Below are 17,735 nucleotides of genomic sequence, written 5' to 3'. Positions count from 1 at the left end.
CACAGCTGATCTTGGAGCCTGATGCAGGTTCAAGATCATAACCTGAGCGGAAATTAAGAGTCAGATGCTTACCACAGTCACCCAGGAGCCCCTTACTAATGCCACCTTAATCATCCTGACACTCTTTCCTTTAATTAACCTCCAACCATGCTGCAACCTCAGCATATCAAAAGAATTTCAAACGAGAACCCTAACCTTAAGCTTCTGGTTTAATAATATGCCGTGTACAGGGAATTCTTTCAGATCACCACACTCCCGAGAGACATGGGTAGTGTCCGAAATTTATACCAGTCTGTTGCAAAGAAAATATATTCACAAGTGGAACTTTCCTCAGAAAATATCATGATTTGAAGTTCAAAGATCTAAGAATGTCTAGACTTTACTGATGTCATAATCTTATTTTTGGATTTATTTAAGAAGTGGCAACAGATTCTCAAACATATAAACTATTGCCAGGAAATCATACAAATGAGAAACAATACAGAAACTGTGATTCAGTTTCTTAAGGGAAATTAAAGAAACTGTTTATGAAAGGATGATAAAGCACTATTATTTTACGTTACCAGAGCAGAGAACTGCTTAGGGTGATTTTTAGCTCTATTAAGCCTTATTTCAGTCTGCCATGCCATGCAACCAGAAAGAAATATATTAATACAAGCCTCTTCAACTACAAACAAAGAAAAATAAAAAAAGAATTGTACGAGGGGCACCTTGTTAGCTAAGTAGGTAGAGCATGCAACTCCTGATCTTGGGGTTGTGAACCCCATGTTGGGTGTAGAGACTACTTTAAAAATAAAAATCTTAAAAAAAAATTATATGGAAGATACTATAACTTCAAAATGGCGTCACAATTCCCTAGAGCCTAAAACTGGCTAAAATATACATAAAAATGTAAAAGACAAGTAAATAACAATCATCTTAAAATATTCAACTAGTTTTGCTGAATATGAAAAATACTGTTTTTATTAGTTTGTAGAAGCTTTGTTTTATTCAATGTTTAATTGCACTGGAATTTTAAAAAATAAATTTGACTAAATTTTAAACAATAAAAATATCTACTTCATTATTTTAAGTCAATGCAAATTTTCACTAATTTAAAACTCTATATTAGCATTTTAATATTGGGGAATTTTTGGAAACATACATTGTTATATATAAAACTGTCTCATAATAGACCTTACAAATAAGCAAATTTAATAATGGTTCATAAAGCTTTATAAACCTTCCTAACTTGTTTAATACAATGAAAATTATAGATTTTAATATTTAATCAAAATTTCAATTATTTTATAATCACTTTGAAACAGAAGTAAATATTTCTCATAATTCTCCTTTTAATGATTAACATTTATCTTGATTACTACAACTGGTAACACTTAAAAACAGACACACACATACACACACACAACTAGAAGAGACAATCTGGCTAGTTCTGTCTTAAAAATACTAATAAACTAATAATTAGGTTGGAATCATGATTTAAAATCAATATGACTTAGAAAATATTATGATATAAAAACTCAAGGAAAGGACATTGTCATGGTCAGCTTATCACTGTTAGTACTGTACCTTGTACAAATTTACAAGTCATTTCCAAACTGACAATTTGTTTTAACGACCTTGCTTAGCACATGAAGATGTTGGCTGGGCTTGTAACATTATGAACTGTATCTACATAGACCCTGAGCAGGGTAGTTCTCACGATTAAATGCTATTATTTTTAAATACCTTTTTAGAACTCAAATACCTTATCTTACATCATTAGGGAATAAACATGATCCACATATGTAACCTTTTATTCACATGTTAAAGAAATGACAGCTTAAAAAAATTAAACCATTTTTTGATAGAATGGGTCCCCAAATGCCTTGACTTATTGCTTAGTAAAATATTACCCCCTGGTACCAAACCCCCAGCTTCTTAGGGAAGATTCCAGAGTCAACACCATGTACATCAAATATAATAATTCACTGTAAGAAAGTACTGACTTTAGAAATTCCTTATACGTGACAAATATTTATTTTACAGTTGCTGCATCTATAGTTATTGATCCTTCCTCATAACTTCATATTATTTTAGGCTCTAGAAATTCTATCCCTCTGGGTGCTTCTATTTGTTGCCCTAAGCTTGTTTAAAAAAATTAGTTTATGTAATTTTCTTATTACTCTACCTCAAAGATAGTTTCACACTTTTCCTGCAGCTTAAAAATAGGTTTTTTTCTTTTCTTTTTTTTTTTATAGTGGGAGAAGGGGTGAAAAGAGGGGAGACAGGCTTGGTACCTTTTTAAGACTTGCCTGAGAGTTGCTGGGTATTTCCTGACACATTTGGCTGCTAAAGGAATACATACTAAGAGATGGCCATGGCCATGTTAGCACTGAGACCAGAAAGGATAATATGATAATTTGCTAACAGTTATCAGGCATTTGCCATTTTATGGACATAAATATTTTATCTACTTTACAAAGTAATAGTAACTAAAGTACATGTAGAGTCTATGAAATAATTTGCAACAAAAATTTTACTAGTTAAATTTCTTAGGGCTTAACAAATACTGTACATTTGTTAGAGTACCTGATACTGGTTAGTAATACAGGACAAGGTGTTCTAAAGAAAAACACAGCTGGGAAGCATTTTATTTTTTTCTACTTCATTTAACATTGTTCAGGACCACAAGATTTTAAAGGTCTCTTTCCAGCAACTTTTATAACTTAGGAGTACCACTTAAAAATATTTACTGATGCTATAAATATTAGTATTTTCTACATATTAGCAATTATAATAATGCCATATCCATTAAACCTCTGTTCCTTTGGTCAGAAAGATGAACAGAAACTGAAATCAGACAGTTAGGCATTCAAAAAAGTTTTTTCGAAGCATAACCAAGCAAACCTACGTCAGCAACTGTTAAAATTAGTTTTAGTTAGACTTCTTAATAAGGACATACTGAAGCACAAGTGAGACTTTTTAAAGTATATACAATACAAAAAACAAATTTAAATTTATAAATAAAAAGATTAATGGCCAAATTAAAGAATGGTTAAGCATCAGATTTAAAATATCTTAACTTTTAGCTATTCAGAAATATATTTTGTGACTAATAAGAATTATTTCATAAATATATATGTATAAATATAAATATATATCTACAGGATCTGTGATGCAGGAGAAAACCCTTTAAAGAAAAAAAATTGCACTTTTAGATTATGAGGATGCTGCCATATTTACCCTTTGAATGAAATATAATTGCCATTCCAGGTGCTTTTGGCACAAGTTTTTAGGTGAATATTGACACAATCTTAAAAACACAATGCTTTTATATTTTATTCACTGGAATATGAAGAATCAAACAGAATTTGGAATTCTGACCCCCAAAAGTCCAGAAAACTGCAAATGCTTAATTAAATACAAAAAATATGGTTTTAAAAAGACCTCAAAACTGCCTTTACATGTAGAACATGTAAAATTTTACCATCAACAGGTTTTCTTCAATCACCTCATCAAGAATTCCCCGACTACACACAAATGTAACATTGCCTTTTTCTACTCATATATGACTTGAATCACACCCCAGTATATAAGGACAAAAAATAAATGTATAGTAAAAAGATAGGATAAATCAGGAGAGGCTTTTTGGTCTTGAATTCTTCACCCACTAACAATGAAGCAGCACTGTAGGCAGCCCAAAACACACCAAACAGCTTTAAAAAAACAAACAAAAAAGACAAAAGACAGCATATTAGCAAGTCAATTAACATTTTTGGTATCAGAGAGTAAAATAAAATTAACAGTATTTTCTTAAAACAACCCTGACAACCAACTGTGATAAACAGTACAATACTGAGAATGTTTAAAATTATTAAAAATGTTTTAAAAATGTTTGTGGTTGTTCTGTTCCTTGTCTTATGCAAACGAAATCTTTTGTTATCAAACTTGTCTCATCATAGAAATCACCTGGGTGCCTATTAAAAAGAGAATCCCAAGGGGCACCTGGTTGGCTCAGCTGGTGGAGCATGAGACTCTTGATCTTGGGGTTGTGAGTTTGAGCCCCATGCTGGGTGTGGAGCTGACATAAAAATAATTTTTTTTTTAAAAGATTTTATTTATTTGACAGAGAGAGAGATCACAAGTAGGCAGAGAGGCAGAAGGAAAGAGATGGGGGGGGCAGGCCCCCTGCTGAGCAGAGAGTCCTAAGCAGGGCTGGATTCCAGGACCCTGAGATCATGACCTGAGCCCAAGGCAGAGATTTAACCCACTGAGCCACCCAGGCACCTCTGAAAAATAAAATCTTAAAAAGAAAAAAAAAAAAAAAAAAGAATTCTGGGATTCATTCTAGCTCTGTTGAATCAAAATCACTAAGGAAAGAGTCTTGTTATCAGTCTTTTTAACAGTATCCCTTGTGATTTGGGCAACTTTTGGGCAACTGCTTCAAGAAATTTGGTTGCTGAAAGAAAATGAATTGATCATTACAAAGTTAACCTTCTCCTGATTCTTCTTCTAAGAAGTAGAAAAACAGATTAAGTGAAAATTTTACACGTTTATTAAGTGTAACAGCGTTTTCCCAGGAATAGGTGAAAGTATAGAGTTAAATAAAAAGCAGGAAAAATAATAACATTTTGGTCAAGAATTTAACTAAATAAAATGTACCATGGTTTTCTGATTATACACATAACCAATCTTAAATTATTTCCACTAGAAATTTATACAGTACTTATTGATGTAGTAATTTTATAGAGTAAAATGAGAGGAAGAACTTCAAGGGTAGAAATCAAGGAAACTATGATAGAAAAAGACTTGACACAGGATAGGATTTCTCAACCTTACACTACTGACATTTTGGTGCTGGATAATTGTTGTGGAAGCAGTCCTGTGCATTGGAGGATTTCTGGCAGTATCCCTGGCCTCTACCCACTACATATTACCAGAAGATTCCACTCTTAACCCATTTGTGACACCCTAAAATGTCTCCAGACATGGCCAAATGTCCTTGGGAGGCAAAACTGCCCTTGAAAACCACAAGTAGAGAGGTTAAAAATAAATATTGGCAGGCTGAAAATGTGTTTGAGATGGTCCAATTTTCTACTGTGTTTTTTTAAATTAAAACAAAAATAACTACAAAATATTTTAACTTTCAGAAAAGTATAGGGAAAAAAATAAGATTATGATCAAATTGCATTTGTATGTCAAACATTTTTTGTTATAAATAAATGGTTAAAGACTGGTAAGAGTTATACAGATTTAATGTTAAAAAACAGTGCTGGTAGATTAATCTGTACTCTAATGCTAGATTTAAATAAGTTTTGCAACATATTTCTCAACAAATTTTGGACTGAAACAAACATATAATACCTCACTATACAAAGAAGATTAATTAACTAGGAAAAAAAAATTTGGTGAAGAAAAATCTGAAGTTTAAAACAACTGTATCCTAAATTTTTAACAACATAAAAGACTGCCATTTTGTAATAACACATTCTTAAGCTGCATAAAGAATATTAAAGACCAACTTTCAGCTAAACTTGATTACCAAAAGTGACCAGAGGACACACAGTTTTATCAATTTTGGGAGTAGTCTCAGAAGTATTCAGTCTTTAACCCAACTTAAAACTGAATGATTCAGTAAAGTGGTGTGTTTACTAAAGTTAGGCCAGCAATGGGACTAGCTTCTGTATTGCAAGACTTGTAAGCTAACTGCTAATAATGCCAATTAAAAAAAAAAAAGAAATTTTAGGATTAGAATGGAGAGAAAAAAATGATATTCTACTTGGTCTCTAAAGTGTTCATGCAGTTCTAACATACAAAGATGTTCTCAAAATATCCTTTTATAATATTTGTAATGACAACAGCTACCACTTAAGTGCCTACTCTGTATCAGATATACATCCGTTACCATCGAGATAACAAACCCTAAAAAAGAGTTGTCAAGATTCCCAATTTGCAGAAGAGGATAAGAAAAGATATCCCCCTGCAAGGGAGGCAGCAGGTAAGTGGAAGAAACAGAATTTGAATTTAGAACTGACTGGTTCCAAAATCCATACTTTTAATACTTAATGCTTATATGTCAGTATAAGCCTGTAGTTACTCAATTCTAAAAGCAATCATTTCTCCTATATATGAATTAGTAATCAACTTTAAATAAAACCAAATGTTATAAAAATTAAGTGGCTCTAATTAAAAACAAATACTTTAAGGTGAAGGCTACATAATGGCAGTTCTGAAAGTGGTAGTCTTAAGTTCTACATATTTTCATAAAGAAAATATTACATTCATTGTATAATTTACCTACATGTGCTAAGGCATTTATTTCCCAAAATTTATACTTTCCCAAAATTAATACTTTATGTTATCATTAAATATTTAATATGGGTCTATATGTTAATTTAAATTTAACACAGTAAAAGAAATCCTGATCTCTGGAATATAGAAAGGCCAATTTATTACAATCATGTCTATTATATTTGATAAGGCAGTTATTATTTAAATAAGAGTAACATTAAATAAATGTCCAGTAAAATTTTAAATAAATATCTCCCATAAAATCGAAGTCATATGAGATTGTATTATAGAGAAGAAAAACTCAACATTAAAAAAACTATCTGAGTGTAGCATCTTATAGCCTTGTTTGCTCTTTGTTCCTTGCTCCCCTTCTAGACATACATTTTAATTTCTGGTGATTAAAATGGGAAAATAAAAGAAATAAAATTGGTAAAACCAATGAGTGAGATCACTGTTTCAAAACATTTAAAAATATATGACAGTTACAGATTACAATCTTCTTAGGCAGATACAAGTATACTTTAGTTCCTGGAAAACAGTTCATTACTCTTTTATAATATACAGTACTTACTTTTATAAGTGTAGATACCACTTCAAATGATCCAACCACCAGAAGTATAGGGGCTATTACAATGAGAGGAAGTAGTGAATATCCTATAACTCCAAGAACTTGGCCATATGCAACCTGTGAATTTTAATGTTTTAAATCAATATCATAGAAATCAAGATAATTATTTTAATCACCATAGAACATCACATATTCTTAGTTATATTTACGTAAACACAGGAAGAAATCATGAAGTATATGCTTTATATTTCAAATTATCATACTATCTGCTATGTTCCTGGATAGTCTCATCAACCCACCATAGCTTCAATTATAATAAACATTCTGATGACACCCAAATCTACATTTCAAGCCCTCTTTCCCTTTCGAGACTTGTGTATCCAATTATCTTCATTATACCTACAATATACTTTCTTGCTACCTCCCTTAAAGTTGTAGAAGGGTTATTTAAAGGGACTACAACTAGTTTATTCAAACAAAAAATTCAAGGTCTAAAGAAGCTATGTGTGATACATACAGACTACAAAGGAAGGGAGGGCAGGCAGGAGAGACTAAAGGAAAAAATATTTGGTGGCTACTGTGTGCCAAGCTCTGTGACAGAACAAGAGAGATCAATTGCAGCAACAACTCTATCAAGTAGGTATTACTACACCACTATGAAGAAACTGAATTTTAGAGAGACAAAATGCTTTGTTCAAGAAAGTAAAACTGGCAGGATTAAGAGTTCAAATTAAGATCTAGATTTTTTTAGAAGATCTTATTTATTTGAGAGAGAGACAGAGAGCACGTGCACCTGTGTGTGACAGGGTGGGGGAGGCAAGTGCAGGTTGTTGGGGGAGAAGGATAGAGGGAGGGGGAGAGGGAAAAGCAGATTTCCTGATGAATGTGCAGCCTGTCAGGGGGCTCACTCCCAGGATCCTGAGGTCATGACCTGAGTCAAAGTCCACACTTAACTGAGTCACCCAGCTGCCCCTAAGATCTAAGTTTCTTTTCTTTTCTTTTCTTTTTTTTTTTAAAGATTTTATTTATTTATTTGACAGAGAGAAATCACAAGTAGACGGAGAGGCAGGCAGAGAGAGAGAGGGAAGCAGGCTCCCTGCTGAGCAGAGAGCCTGATGTGGTACTCGATCCCAGGACCCTGAGATCATGACCTGAGCCAAAGGCAGGGGCTTAACCCACTGAGCCACCCAGGCGCCCCAAGATCTAAGTTTCTTAACTATTACATCAACAGTCCTAAATTACCAAAACATTTAATGATACCTATTTTCATATAAATATTACATGGGGTTGTATCAAAGATACAACAAATAATATGTGAACAAATATAATCTTAAGTCTCCATTAGAATTATTTTAAATTTTTATATGCAGAGTGAAAAAAGTTTCATAGGTAAATGTTATTCCAAATTTATTCAACAGTTTTAGGTTAAGATGATGGATTGAACACATTTATTTAATATCATTCCCTCCTGAAACTATACTAAAAGGGAAGGTGGGGGAAACCCTCTAAAATGGGATAGAGGGAGGTAGAGTCTTAAGCAGACTCCATCCTGAGCGGGGAGACTGATGCGGGGCTCGATCTCAATGGAGCGAAATCAAAAAGACGCTCAAGAGACTGTGCCAATCAGATGTACCCATGAACTTTTTTTTTTTTTTTTTAAGAGGCATAAACAAAGGAAACTAAACCATAAAATATCTTGGGATCTGAAAACATGGTACACACCTTGGAGAAACAAAGTAACAGAGAAATTCATAGAGGTCATGTAGGTTGGTCACTGTATAAAGGAGAACTGGTTCCTAACTGATATTTTAAAAATGTATAAACCTGAAGGCACACCTCAGCACACACAAGGAGTGATAACTAAAGGCTCACCAGGTTGTGGATGAAATCTTTGTGCACCTTCCAAATACAGATAATGCAGATCAAGTTCATTATCATTGTTTATATATCTTAGACGAGTCACAATAATGTAAGCCCCCAAATATATATGAACCCATGAATAAAATGGGAAAAAAATAATACCTCAAAAGGACCAGGAAAAAAAAGTCTGATCCTAAACTCTGTAAGTTTAGATAAGACACATGATATAAAGAGAATGAGTGTAATGAAAGAAAAGCCATTTATAAGAATCAAAGTGTTATTTTGTATAAGATAACTGCATTACTTTGGAGAAAATAAAGTTTGAGGAAAGCTACTTCCTCCTCTTTTATAGTAATTTTCAGTTGTGACACTTTATGAATGATGGTATTTTCATATTATTCTTTGCCTAGTGCATAATTACATAATCTGTATTACAAAATAAAACTATGTGCTTTGTTTTATTGTATTAATAAGTGATATAATTTTCTTTTAAAAAAGAGGCTAAACAGAATAAGAGAAGATGGGACAACAGCAACATAATTTTGGAAACTGGAAAGCAGATAACTAAACTAAGTAACAGACTTGGCAGATCTTTCTATCAAATAGGAGAAAAAGGTTTAAGGTCTCTGCATTGAGCCATCAATGTTCTTAGAGAGTCAATACCCACAAGATAACTGTGCCTGGCATCCTTACTGCTTTAATCTCTCCACAGAACAAACTGCTAGAAAAAACAAAAAGCAAAAGAAAAGAGAATAAACTGCTAAAATTCCTAGGTTTACAGTAATTCACAAAGTCTTTTTTAATGGGGCAGCAGTTCAGAAGATGTGGTTCATGGGCTACCGAGGGTCCCAGAGACTCTTCCAGAAGACTGGAAGGTCAAAAGTATTTACTATAAAAATAATAAAACATTATTTGCCTTTTCTCATTGGATTCATACTAGCAGGGAAAAACAACAATGGGTAAAATGTGCTGCTTTACTGTGAATCAAGGTGGCATAAACTATACTAGTAGTTACTGTACTCTTTACTACTACACAATCACAGAAAAAGAAAAAAAGCTAGTTTCACTTAAGAATATCCTTAATGAAACAGTTAAAATGATTAATTCTATTAAATCTCAGCTTTTGAGTATATCTCTTTAACATTCTGTATAACAAATGGGAAGTACATAGAAAGTCTTTTTTTTTTCTTTTTAAAGATTTTTTATTTAGTTATTTTTATTTATTAATTTGACAGACACAGATCACAAGTAGGCAGAGAGAAAGGCAGAAAGAGAGAAGAGGAAGCAGGCTCCCTGCTGAGCAGAGAGCCCAATGTGCGGCTCGATCCCAGGACCCTGGGATCACAACCCGAGCCAAAGGCAGAGGCTTTAAGCCCCTGAGCCACCCAGGTGTCCCCATTTTTTTTTTTCCTAAGATTTTACTTATATGTCAGAGAAAAAGAGAGCACAAGCAGGGGGAACAGTAGGCAGAGGGAGAAGCTCCTCCCCAAGGAGCCTGACACAGGACTCGATTCCAGGACCCCAGGATCATAACCTGAGCTGAAGGCAGACACTCAACTGACCGAGCCACTTAGGTATTCCCATAGGAAGCATTTCTGTTGTATCCTGGTTCAATGGTTATCCCAAAGAAAAGTGCTTCTATAACTGTTTGAATGAAGTGTTGAGTTAGATGTAATTTCAAGTAAAAATGGAACACCATTTTTACTTGAAAGAACAAGTGAAAGAAAAACTATGGTTATTCAGAGTTGGGTATCATAAGCGTTTTTTTTTTTTTTAATATTTATTTATCTGAGAGAGAGAGAGAACATGCATGAGAGAGAGCACAAGTGGTGAAGAGGGATAAGCAGGCTGTCCATCCACCAGGGAGCTGATCCAAACTTTAGCCTGATCTAAACTTAAAGATGGGTGGATATATTAATTAATGTGATTTTCTGATATCGTACAGTAAGACGTGTCAACATCTGGAAGATGTGTAAAACTCAGTGAACCAGTGTCTTCCAAATAACCGTGCATGCGTAAAAAGATCCACTCAAAGTGAAATTTTAATGAAACAAAGTATGAAAAGTTCATTAATATTGTTTGAGATTCCTTACTGCAACAAACCTTTAAGAAGCTATGACTTATTAAATGTAGGTATAGTTTCAGAGAAGAACATCCATAATCATCTGAAAAAGCTATTAAAATACTCTTTTTTCTGGATGCCAGTTAAGCAACTACTTTTGGCTCAGGTCATGATCCCAGGGTGTTGGGACTGAGCCCATATGGGCTTCCTGCTCAGTGGGGAGTCTGCTTCCACCTCTATCCCACCCCCCACCTCCCGCTTGTGCACTTTCTTTCTTTCTTTTTTTTTTTTTTTTAAGATTATTTATTTATTTAATTGTCAGAGAGAGAGAGCGAGCGAGAGCGAGCACAGGCAGACAGTGGAAGGCAGAGTCAGAGGGAGAAGCAGGCTCCCTGCGGAGCAAGGAGCCCGATGTGGGACTCGATCCCAGGACGCTGGGATCATGACCTGAGCCGAAGGCAGCTGCTTAACCAACTGAGCCACCCAGGCGTCCCAATGCACTTTCTAAAATAAATAAAATCTTAAAAAGAAATACCCTTCCTTTTCCAATTCTATGTTTAAGACCTTCTTTTTCTCATATACTTTAACCAAGACAATGTATCATAACAGACTGAATACAGAAAGCAGATATTAGAAACCAGCTTCCATTAAGCCAGACATTAAAGCTACCTGCAAAAATGCAAAACAATGCCACTCTTAGCACTTTTATGTTTTTGAAAAGGTTGTTTTTCTTTAAAATGTATTATTATTTTTTTTATATAAAAAGCAGTTTGGGGGCGCCTGGGTGGCTCAGTGGGTTAAGCCGCTGCCTTTGGCTCAGGTCATGATCTCAGGGTCTGGGATCGAGTCCTGCATCATGTTCTCTGCTCAGCAGGGAGCCTGCTTCCCTCTCTCTCTCTCTGCCTGCCTCTCTATCTACTTGTGATCTCTGTCAAATAAATAAATAAAATCTTTAAAAAAAAAAAAGCAGTTTGGTTTTTTAAAAAGATTTTATTTATTTATTTGCCAAAGAGAGCGAGAGAGATCACAAGTAGGCAGAGAGAAGAGAAGGGGAAGCAGGCTCCCCATTGAGCAGAGAGCCTGATGCGGGGCTCGGTCCCAGGACCCCGAATGACCCAATCTGAAGGTAGAGGCTTAACCCAATGAGCCACCATATTATTTATGGACACCTGGGAGGCACAGTCAGTTGACCATGGACTCTTGGCTTTGGCTTGGGTCATGAGATCAAGCCTGTGTTGGGCTCTGTACTCAGTGTCGTCTGCTTAAGATTCTCGATCTCCCTCCCATTCTGCCCCTCCCTGTCACGTGCTCTCTCAAATAAATAAGTAAATAAATTAAAAAGAAATTTTTAAATTATTTATGTTAAAATGTATTTGGTTTTATTTTTATTTTCATTATTTTTTAAAGATTTTATTTATTTGTCATAGAGACAGAGTACAAGCACAAGCAAGGGGAAAGGCAGGCAGAGAGAAAAGCAGGCTCCCTGTTCAACAGGGATTCAATCCCCGAGCCCTGGGATCGTGACCTGAGCCAAAGGCAGACACTTAACCGACTGAGCCATTGAGGCGTCTCTGGTTTTATTTTTAAATGAATAAATACATATTCAAAAATTTTATTTTAATTTCTAATATGATAAGTATTAATAAATAAAACCCACAAAAAAATCTCCTTGGGGACCTGAGATCAAAAATTTGAGAAATGCTGTACTAGAAAATAAATTATGTTTCCCTAAAAAGCTGTACATTACTTATGAGTGGTATGGGATCTTTTCTTTCTTCTTCCTTTCTTGTAACCTTTATTGAGCATGCACAAGCCCAGTATGTTGATCATCTTAGGGGAAGTAGTGTAACTTAAAAAGCAATTCTGGGACAAGAAAGAATTATGATAAATATAGCTACTGATAATATGTACAATACCAAAAATAAAATTTATGATCAGAAACAAAGGCTATTTTCAAAATCAACTACTTACTTCTCCACCAAGAACTCTGGCCAGTAAGAAAATTGTTAGGGAACCAAATATCCAAATGGTTATAATCCATGAGACCACCTTAAGGGAAAAAAAAAAAAAATTCATGCAATTAATAGCTTTGTACCAAATAAGGTGATAATTTCCCTTGAAGTCAATTCTCTGCTTATGTAAGACAGTTTGGGATATACAATTTCAGGTCATAGAGACTTTGAGTTCCCAAGTATCTTTCCAAAACCTAGTAAGAATGCAGTATGTTAATACAATTTTATATCCAAATGAAAATTTAGCAATGATCAATTGCCTAAGGAAATCTCAATATTTCAAGATCTCTGATGAAAAATTACCGCAAAAAATGAGCAAAGTATTTACTTCCAAACCTCTGGTTTACAACATCTTGCAAGGAGCTCCCAAGGTCTTTAAAATTTACATTAATTATATATGTAAGTGGGAGATATTTTAGGTAATTTTAACTCCTGAGACTTAGTGTGATAATCATATATGCCTCTATCTCCAAGTTTTATCTGCTTGCAGGGTCTAGAAATAATGAAGACCCAATAGCAAAATAAGCATATTTATTGCCCACATCCTGGTTTCTAAGCATCATTCCCTGATAAAAGGAACTAGGATTCTTTTGATAAATAACTGATGCCAGGGTTGGGGCAGGGGAGATAAAAGGAGAGCCCAGAACACTCTGTGTACTTAGAAGGAAAGGAAATGCTCAAAGAACTAATGGGAAGATGTTGAAAGGACACAGAAGCTAACCTGAAGGAGTTCCCAATGCTTAAACTGGAATAATCTCACCAATAAAATAAATAATGATAGCACTGGGTTATAATCCAGAAAATAAAATAAATATTCATGATTCCATATTGACATAAATAAATACAACAGTATTTAAGCAATGGCCAAGTACGGGTAGCTATTCCATAGAGAATACCAATCAATACATGTGGAAGGAATGAGGAAAACAGAACACCACCATGCAGTAAACACTATAGTAGTAATTGCTGAACTCAAGATCCATCAACTGATGTTAAAATTAGTGAGCTAAAGTTTGAGGAGAAACACAATGTCTGCATAGTCATAAAGTATCTCCACAAGATACTTATTTATTAATTAAAACGGAAAAATAGCAACTTTACTGTGGAGGAACTGGGCAGATACCACCCTATCACCTAATCAAGCAACCAATGTTAAAGGCACCAGTAAAAGATATATCAATATCACATATTCCCTAAGAGTATACTGAGGACACAAAATAGTATCCTTGCCAAAAATTCATGACCCCAATCTAGTCACAGAAAACATCAAGTAAAACCAAACTGAGTGATGTTCTATGGAGGCAATAATCTGTTTTTAGTCTTTCAATCCTTTGTTCAAATGAAAGATTATACAAAACAGATAAAATTAGAGATGTTCCAGGTGAAGGATTAGTGTTGAGTAGTAGACCAGAATCCCCATCCGACTTCTTCAATGCATATTTCCAACAGAATACTTGATATAAACTATTGATCTAAGGTAAATATTAATAAGACTAGTGTTATATTACACTAAGGATCTTGCTATTGCTATTCTGGATTATCCAAATGAGCACTAAATGTAATCACAACTGTCCTTTAAAAAAGGAGGGAGAGGGAATTTTGACTACAGTAGAGAAGAAGTAATGTGACCACAATAGCAGAGATTATAGTCATGCCACCAGAAACCAAAGAAAGCTGACAGCCTCTAGACGTGGGTAGAGGCTTTAACCCACTGGAGCCTACAGGGGAGTCAGCCCTGCTGATATTTTGATCTTAGCTCCTTCAAGCTCATTTTGAATTTCTGACTTGTTTAACCGTCAAATAAATTTTCACTGTTTTAAGCCACAAAACTTGTGGAAATTTGTTACAGAAGCAACAAGAAATGAATTCATTTCTCAATCATTCAGTGATAGAGTTATTTTTTACTTCCATAAAGCCTTAAGCCAGGGATTAAGGAGTAATGTGTATGTTGTTTTGATAATAAAGATAAAGCCCCTGAGAGTAAAACAAAGTATTTTTTTAAAAAGATTTTATTTATTTATTTGACAGATAAAGATCACAAGTAGGCAGAGAGGCAGGCAGAGAGAGAGAGAAAGAGAGAGGAGGAAGCAGGCTCCCTGCTGAGCAGAGAGCCTGATGTGGGGCTCAATCCCAGGACCCTGGGATCATGACCTGAGCTGAAGGCAGAGGCTTTAACCCACTGAGCCACCCAGGCACCCCAAAACAAAGTATTATATAAAAACAAATTCTGATGGAACCCTTGTCATTATTTATTAAAATATTTACTATTATGTTTTGAAGTAAGCTCTAGGCCCAGTGTGGGGTGTGAACTCACAATCAAGAATCATGTGCTCCACTGATTGAGCCAGCCAGGAGCCCCTAAAATATTTATTTTGAGAATAAATAAAAGGTAAGAACATGTTGAGTATTGTGTTTCAAACTCTTCATCCCTTGGGAGAAATCATAAAGGGCAAGGGAAGCCCTTTTGGTCACTTTGGTCACTTTAGCTTAGCTTAGAGTAGTCTCATCTGTTTATCCAGTTGCAATGCAATTGTTAGTACTTTCTAGAAGAATGATGATGTAAAAGTTTGGAAAGCATTAAAGTACTCCTCACTTATTTAATTAAAAAGAGTTCTAGAGATGAACAAGTTGGAAATAATGTGTAAAAGTAAAGCATTTCTTGGAGTGCCTGGGTGGCTCAGTGGGTTAAGCCTCTGCCTTCAGCTCAGGCCATTATATCAGGGTCCTGGGATTGAGTCCCCCATAGGGCTCTCTGCTCAGCAGGGAGTCTGCTTCCCCCTATCTCTGCCTGCCTCTCTGCCTACTTGTCATCTCTGTCTGTCAAATAAATAAATAAAAATCTTAAGAAAAAAAAAAAAGTAAAGCATTTCTTAAATATAATGTAGCATTACAGTTAACATTTGGCTACTTTTAATTTTAAAGCTCTTAAAATATTTCAATTTTCTATAAAGTAACATATACTTACCCTAAATTGTCCATACAATGATATCATGGAAAAGAAAAGAACAACAGCCAGAGGACCCCAAAAGTCAGGATTGTCCCTCACCACTTGTCTGTTAAAACCAAGTGATGGCATTGGCATCAAAACACACCGGATTTTGTAGTAAATATCCTTTAGATCGATATCCAGTTCCTCCCTATAATATAAAATAAAAATTCTTAAAAAGCATGCATTTCTGAATACTGAGACAGCTGCAATAAAATTAAAGTTTAAACATGACAGTGTCGGGCGCCTGAGTGGTTCAGTGGGTTAAGCCGCTGCCTTCGGCTCAGGTCATGATCTCAGGGTCCTGGGATCGAGTCCTGAGTCAGGCTCTCTGCTCAGCAGGGAGCCTGCTTCCTCCTCTCTCTCTCTGCCTGCCTCTCTGCCTACTTGTTATCTCTCTCTGTCAAATAAATAAATAAAATCTTAAAAAAAAAATATGACAGTGTCATCTCCATTGGTCAACAAAGCATTGCATTTTAAGTACGGCATTTCACTGATTCCATGGCATACATTTTCAACATTTTAACCTCTCTAAAATCAGGATGCTTGTCACAACTGCTGGTGTCATACCTTGTCAACCTGGAGTGAAGCCAACTTCTTCCAAGATCTGCCTTTCCATTTTACAGTCTCCTGGAGCCACTATTTTGGGGTAACTTTAAATAAAATCTTCTGCTTGAGCCCTGGACCATACTGATAATTCAGACTGCAATCCTATGAGAACTGGTGTGGGGTTTCCATTCTCAGGGGTTATTTTTCTTCTAACAGCCCACCCACTGCCAAACTGAGACAAGCAAACATCCTTGCTGCCTCTTTTTGTAGGGTGGGTTGTTTCTCATTTATCCCTACACTAATAAGATAGCCTTTTGATGTCTTAGCTTTATGCTGCCTTACATACTGTTTCCTGCTTATCGATGAACATAAAATAATTGCATCTTATGACTCACTGTTTTAAAAATTTGATGAAAAACAGTATATTAATATTAAGAAACAGAAAATTTTAACACTTAATCTACCAACAATTACCACAGAGATTAACCTGATAATGCCTTGATTTTACAGAGCTATAGGTTCTTCCCAAGCTGTTAAATTCTTTACTTTTTTTTTCTCAAATGATAATCACTTGAAAAATTTCAAGTACTATGAAGAAAGTGAAAGACTTCCTCTAGTCCTGCCAGTGCTACCTCTAAAATTTCTGCATGGGAGAGATTTTTTGGAGTGCTAATCTTTGTGGAAGTTTTAATTTACCTTAAACTTAATTTCCATAGCAAGCAGTCTGCTTTTTTACTTAGACTGGATGTTTACTTGAGATAGCTCTAAGCCCAAGTAAGCCCTAACAGTTTGGAATATCTGTGTGTGTGTGTGGGGGGGGGGTTAGGTACGCGCACGTGAGTGAGACAAATATACAGAATTACAATTCTTTCCATTTTTGCCACTCAATAGGGTTAAAATATTCTCATTATTTTAATTTTTCTAAATACTAGTAAAATTGAAAAGCACCTAATAGTCTAACCAAAAAGGTTAAGATCAACCATACTTGTATTTAAATAACACAAAAGAATATAATCATCCCACAGACTAGTTCCAAAAAACAAAGAAACACATATTACGATTTTTACATACAAGAGTGGCTTGTTATCTTCAGGATCATCATCTTCAACTTCCAAAAGCCAGCCATATCCTCTTTGTCTCAGAAATGTAGTAGCTGTAGATTCTTTAATAAAATCTCCACCAAGGTTTAATTTGACATCTGGAGATGCTATTGAACCACTGAGATCTTAGGAGGAGAGAGGACAAAACTATAAAAATCAAGGTAAAAATGTGTGACTCTTAACCAACATGAATATAATATTTAAGTAAAATAATTATCATTTGAAGATCTCTATGAATATCTGCTATGGCATATAATCCTATTTTACAGCTGATAAATAACTAAAAACCATCTTTTATTTTACAACAAGAAAATGAAAGATGAGG

The 17,735-nt window shown here is 34.8% G+C and overlaps 1 protein-coding gene across 2 annotated transcripts in view; it reads right to left on the bottom strand.

Moving 5' to 3' along the window:
- YIPF4 (Yip1 domain family member 4) overlaps positions 1–17,735 on the bottom strand; it is a 41,534-nt gene that overhangs the window by 9,422 nt on the left and 14,377 nt on the right. The window contains exons 2-6 of one of the 2 annotated variants that reach the window (XM_082745284.1): positions 17,382–17,535; positions 15,741–15,912; positions 12,735–12,812; positions 6,845–6,958; positions 3,297–3,698 (exon numbers count right to left, since the gene is read on the bottom strand). In XM_082745284.1, coding sequence (XP_082601410.1) covers positions 3,561–3,698; positions 6,845–6,958; positions 12,735–12,812; positions 15,741–15,912; positions 17,382–17,535 — 656 coding nt within the window. In that variant the 3' untranslated portion in view covers positions 3,297–3,560. Of the gene's footprint in view, positions 1–3,296; positions 3,699–6,844; positions 6,959–12,734; positions 12,813–15,740; positions 15,913–17,381; positions 17,536–17,735 lie in introns of those variants that run through there. The other variant, XM_082745285.1, reaches the window with a different exon arrangement.

The sequence above is a fragment of the Mustela nivalis genome, assembly GCF_964662115.1.
Source record: "Mustela nivalis genome assembly, chromosome: 8".
In the NCBI taxonomy this organism is placed as follows: Eukaryota; Metazoa; Chordata; class Mammalia; order Carnivora; family Mustelidae; genus Mustela; species Mustela nivalis.
Note: the sequence above shows the minus strand (reverse complement) of the source record. Positions and strands in the feature narration are given on the sequence as shown.